The 5,931-nt window shown below is 40.3% G+C and overlaps 1 protein-coding gene across 1 annotated transcript in view; it reads left to right on the forward strand.

Moving 5' to 3' along the window:
• Nucleotides 1-5,857: 5,857 nt before the first annotated feature.
• Nucleotides 5,858-5,931, forward strand: part of FAM162B (family with sequence similarity 162 member B) — a 5,074-nt gene continuing 5,000 nt past the window's right edge. The window contains exon 1 of the mRNA XM_006157887.1: nt 5,858-5,909. Within this exon, the coding sequence (XP_006157949.1) occupies nt 5,858-5,909 (52 nt within the window). The remainder of the gene's footprint in view (nt 5,910-5,931) is intronic.

Here is a 5,931-nt window from a genome sequence, read left to right on the forward strand (position 1 = left end):
GGGAAAGAGAGAGAGAATCAGTGAGAGGAAAAGTGAGAAATCAGGGTGAGACCGGGACAGGGTGGAAGGGACACGGCCATACTGAAACCTCTTCTCCATCGTTCTCCTCCCAGGATCCTGGGCACAAACACGCACATGCCCCTGACTTGTTCAAGCCATCACCTCCAGGACTCTAACCGTAGTGGGCCATGTGGGAGTTCAACACCCCAACCGCCATGCCCACTACCTGCTGGCCTCCTTACCAATTATCATGAACAAACTTTACTGTAAATCTTCACTACTGCGACCATAAATAATGCTTAATTAGTATTTACAGATGGCAGCATAATGGAAAATGTACAAAAAGAAAAAAAAAAAAAACTGAATCGGTACCCTTTTAAGCACCTGTGTGTATGTATTATTATACTTTAGACTGGAAATTAGAAGTTGGTAAGGGTAGTCCCAAGTAAAAAGATTTGAAACAGGAAAAGGAAAACTCTTTCGATGAGTTGATTTCTATTTTTTGTCCTGGAATAGGCATAAAGTTCTAATTTCTTTTTTTTATTTTTTTTTTTGGAGAGGTTTTTTTTTTTGTTTGTTTTGTTTTTTTTTTCACTATAGGGCGCGTGCGCTCGCCAGACAGACAGAGAGAAACATAGAGACAGAAAGCGAGAAATCACCCCCCAGGGGGGATGGTCACGCCACAATCCCTTCTCCTCCATTCTCCTCTCGGGACGTTGGGCATGTACGCACACGTGCCCGGCGTGAGTTTTAAGCCATCGGGTCCGGGACACGAACCGCGGTGGACTACGTGGGAGTCCAGCGACATAGCCATTACGCTAACTGCTGGTTCCCTAAAGTTCTAATTTCTGAAAAAAAAAAAATGACTGTATAAGCCAAGAGAGAAATGCATGGCTGTAGGAAAAGAGTTAGCTGTCTTAAAGGAATTTAAAGTGGCAACCTTAAAGCATGGTTATGAGTAAACAGCCTTGTTTACATGCAAGTACATAGTTGAAGAATTATATTATGGATTTATAATGATTATAATTACTCTGGAAGATCATTTACTAGTAAGTGCATGACGGGGTGGCATGGATGAGGTGCTAAACAGTAGTAAATCATCTTAAAATTCTCTGAAAGCATTCCGATTTGAACCATGTAGTCATTAGTACATGGTTCAAATCAGTGAAAAGCCTGCAGCAGATTTAATTCCTGAAGCCATGAAATGTTAACTTTGTCCTCCAAGTTTGTCACTACGAAGAGCTTTGGAGTTTGAAATTGATCATTGGGGTTAGAGGCTACTCTGCCATGAAGTGATTAGATGACCGCATACGATCTGACATACATGCGAGTCTTGATAGCTGTTGAACTAGACAAGAAGCATAACGTTGCAGCTAAAGAACTGGCAACATGGCCATTGCAGATGGGCATTTGTCTCTTCATTGTTTGGTAGCAGTTTGCATAAGCTGTACTTCATAAACATGCATGCATTTCAGATGTTCTACTGCTAGAGCAAATAAAAGCTATCTATCACTGATCATATTAAAGGCTTTGAAAGTTCTTGTTTTCAGGAGTAGTATTTGCTTTCTTCTGAATGTATTTCTCAGACTAATGTTTAAAACAATGGGACAACAAGCCACTGAACCAATTTACCATGTTCTGATGAGCACTGGCCACACACATACACACACACACACACACACACACACACACACACAGTGTTTACCCTTCTCCTCTGAGCCAGAACTAAGCTGATCCTAGTTTTCAGCTGTTGACATTGTTTTTAGCAGTATCGAGTAATATAATGTACTTACCTAGTAGTAGTTAGTGACATTTTAGGTGTCTAGGGATATAAGAAGGTCAAAGAATTTGTATCAGACTATACAAAATATCAAAGCTGGAGACTTCGAAGGAGCCCTCCCTGCCTCATTAGGATTTTAAAGTACTGGAGAAAAATATTAGCCAGAGATGGAATAAACCCTTTGGAGATTATGATAGATTGAAAGGTAATAAACTGAATTACAGTGGTGAAAGTGGGAATCAAGGGGAGTAACATGAAGACCTGTAAGAGCTCATTGGTGGTTTTTGAGATTTTGATTTTAAGCAGAGCTCTAGGGTAAAAAGCAAGTACACTGAGCACAGAGGCGTGAAAAATGAAAAGACAAAATCGAGGAAGTTATGAGAACTCATCTTTTTTGAGAACCTGGTTGGAATGAGATCAGGCAATATCTTTTGCTAATTTATTCATTTATTCATTCCTCTACTGAATACAATACAAGCTTTACAAGGGGCAGATTTTTATTTGGGTACCTGCTGTAACCTCAGAGCCTAGGACAGTGTCTAACACATAAGAAACACCCGACAAATATTTATTTGATGAATAAATGTGCTGTCCTGGTTAAAAAAAGAAATAAAGGAATGCAAATAGTTTTTCCTTTTATTAGAAGTTGATTTGAGTTTTTAAAGAACATGTTCTAATTCTAGAACTAAAGAAAACATTTCTTATGCAGCTGTAGTTTATTTTAGGTAGGCCATTGCCAAATAGTGATATTGTAATCCCTTCAGGAATAGAAAATATAATGGAAATTGTTTTTCTCTCATGACATGAGACCTTCTCTTGCCCTGTAATTCTGCAATACTAGAGAAGCTCAAGATAGAAAATTGTGTGTATATATGCATGACATTTGGTTCTCTCCAGGGAAATAAACTTATTTAGCTAGTTTAATATTCCTTGGTGAACTCTTAATGATTAGTTGTTTCTCAGGACTGTTTTCTATAGTTTTATGGGCATTTCTTCTCGGTGACATGAAGACAAAATGTTCAATAACAGAAAAACAACACATTTGAGTGATGGGAGAATTATCACGTAACACAATGCTGGTACAATCTGTGGCAACATACTTCCTCAGGCAGGAACTCACTCACTTCAGTTCCAATAAATATTTATTTGGAGACTGCTAAGTGCTAGACAATATGACAGACACTGGAGACACAGAAGTGAAAGACCAGAGATTGTACTCAAGTAATTCAGTCTTTTCTTAAACTAGCCAGATGGAGTCTATTTTTTAAGACTCAAATTCGTCTATCCATTTGTTCAACAAATTCTTGTTAAATAGTTACAAAATGCCAATTTTTCAGCTATGTCCTGGGAATATAATAGCAAATCTTCAAGATCAGGGAACTCATCGTTCCTTATAGGAATGTTTATGATTTAAAATGTCCTTGTCAGGCACACTTAAAGGGATATAGTTAACCATCACGTCTAAATAGTCTCCCACCCCACCCGTTAAATTTTTTTTTAATCTTACTTTATATTTTTCCAATCCCTAGTTCCCACCTGACATCATCACTGCCTTATCTCCAGCTCTGAGAAGTAGGTGGCAGATAGTAGCTTTTGGTAGTCATTACATGAATGAATGTAAAAGGCAGGAATTCTGGTATAACAAACCAGACTAAGGTTTATATCCTGTATCATCAGCTCATGATTGTAAAACTCTTGAATCACAAGTCTGGGACTTAAAGCTAAGTGTGAAGGCGAAGCCCCCACCCACCCCGGAATAGAAAATATAATGGAAATTGTTTTTCTCTCATGACATGAGACCTTCTCTTGCCCTGTAATTCTGCAATACTAGAGAAGCTCAAGATAGAAAATTGTGTGTATATATGCATGACATTTGGTTCTCTCCAGGGAAATAAACTTATTTAGCTAGTTTAATATTCCTTGGTGAACTCTTAATGATTAGTTGTTTCTCAGGACTGTTTTCTATAGTTTTATGGGCATTTCTTCTCGGTGACATGAAGACAAAATGTTCAATAACAGAAAAACAACACATTTGAGTGATGGGAGAATTATCACGTAACACAATGCTGGTACAATCTGTGGCAACATACTTCCTCAGGCAGGAACTCACTCACTTCAGTTCCAATAAATATTTATTTGGAGACTGCTAAGTGCTAGACAATATGACAGACACTGGAGACACAGAAGTGAAAGACCAGAGATTGTACTCAAGTAATTCAGTCTTTTCTTAAACTAGCCAGATGGAGTCTATTTTTTAAGACTCAAATTCGTCTATCCATTTGTTCAACAAATTCTTGTTAAATAGTTACAAAATGCCAATTTTTCAGCTATGTCCTGGGAATATAATAGCAAATCTTCAAGATCAGGGAACTCATCGTTCCTTATAGGAATGTTTATGATTTAAAATGTCCTTGTCAGGCACACTTAAAGGGATATAGTTAACCATCACGTCTAAATAGTCTCCCACCCCACCCGTTAAATTTTTTTTTAATCTTACTTTATATTTTTCCAATCCCTAGTTCCCACCTGACATCATCACTGCCTTATCTCCAGCTCTGAGAAGTAGGTGGCAGATAGTAGCTTTTGGTAGTCATTACATGAATGAATGTAAAAGGCAGGAATTCTGGTATAACAAACCAGACTAAGGTTTATATCCTGTATCATCAGCTCATGATTGTAAAACTCTTGAATCACAAGTCTGGGACTTAAAGCTAAGTGTGAAGGCGAAGCCCCCACCCACCCCGTTTCCCCCCACCCACCACCCACCCCGCAAGCAATCGCTGCTTCTCTAAATGCACGTTTCTTTACTAAGAGGTATTAATCTGTCCTCTGTTGTTAAACACTGTTACGTGAAAGACGCCTGGAATTACAGAGAAGTTCTTGCTTTCATAAGCCTGCCAGTCTAGCTAGGAAGAAAAATATTTGGAAATCTCACTGCAAGTGTAAAGCGGAGTCTAGGTATGAAGGACCCTCCGACTGGGAAAGAACTGTGAGCTGGCTGAAGTGTATTGTCTGTAGAATTCATAAATGAATTCCTTCCAAGTGGAGGCTTTTGTACAAACACGTTCTCTCCAACCATTGAGTCTGAGTCTGTTTTCATTTAATGCTCGAAAATAGTAGATTCTTCCCTCTCTTAGCAAAGAGGAGGTGATGGAAGGTGACAAAAGAAAGGCATATTTTGGGGACCAACAGATGGTGTAATGGTTAGGTGACTGGAGTCCCACATAGTCCACTGCAGTTCAAGTTCTGGACCCAGTGGCTTAAAACTCACATCAGGGGTGTGTACATGATGCGTGTCCAAAATCCCGGGAGAATGAAGGAGAAAGGACCGCAGAGTGACCATGGCCCCTGGGGATGATTTCTTGCATTCTGTCTCTCTGTTTCTCAAGTGAGTGCACACACCCTATAGAGAAAAATCTGTCTCTGAAAAAAGAAGAAGAAGAAGAAGAAGAAGAAGAAGAAGAAGAAGAAGAAGAAGAAGAAGAAGAAGAAGAGAACAAGGCATATTTTGGAGGGAATCTGGAGGACTGGTGGGCTTTAGTAAGAAATAAAGAGGTAGAAAAAAGCCGCTGTAGAAACTGAGGTTACTTTGTCTGAAAAAGAAAAAGTATGGGGATGGGAGTAGGGTGAAGAGCAAACGTCCAAAAATCTCATGGCAAAATCTGATGTTTGAGTGAAAAAGAAAAAGTTTGAGTGCCCTTACGCTTACTTAGTTGGGATTATATTGTAAGTTTCCTGCACTTCAAGGTCTGTTGCCTTTTGCTGGAGGAGAGGATTTAGATTTATTCTGAAAAGCAACTAGTATTGGAGCCAAAGACGGACAGCCTGATAAAACAGTCTTACTTCATGTAAAGAAATAGTTTAGACGGGGGTTCTCACAGGAGGTGGTGAGCCTGCACACCCAAGCGTTTTCAAAACAAGCCAGGCTGTTTTCTGGTGAATCAAGTCCTGGAGCTGGACGCCGGTCCTGGGTCACCCGTCGGGGGTGGGGACTAGGTTGGTCAGAGGCTCCAGCTCACGTCTCTTGCTCCCCGGGCCGGGGCGGGGCAGAAAGCCTCGGGAGAGAAAGCGCTCTGGATGCGAGACAGCGCTGTGCGGGTGCGGGTGCGGGTGCGGGTGCGGGGGCGGGGCCCGAAAAGGCGGGCAGCCTG

Source organism: Tupaia chinensis, unplaced genomic scaffold (assembly GCF_000334495.1).
Source record: "Tupaia chinensis unplaced genomic scaffold, TupChi_1.0 Scaffold000563_1, whole genome shotgun sequence".
Taxonomy (NCBI): domain Eukaryota; kingdom Metazoa; phylum Chordata; class Mammalia; order Scandentia; family Tupaiidae; genus Tupaia; species Tupaia belangeri.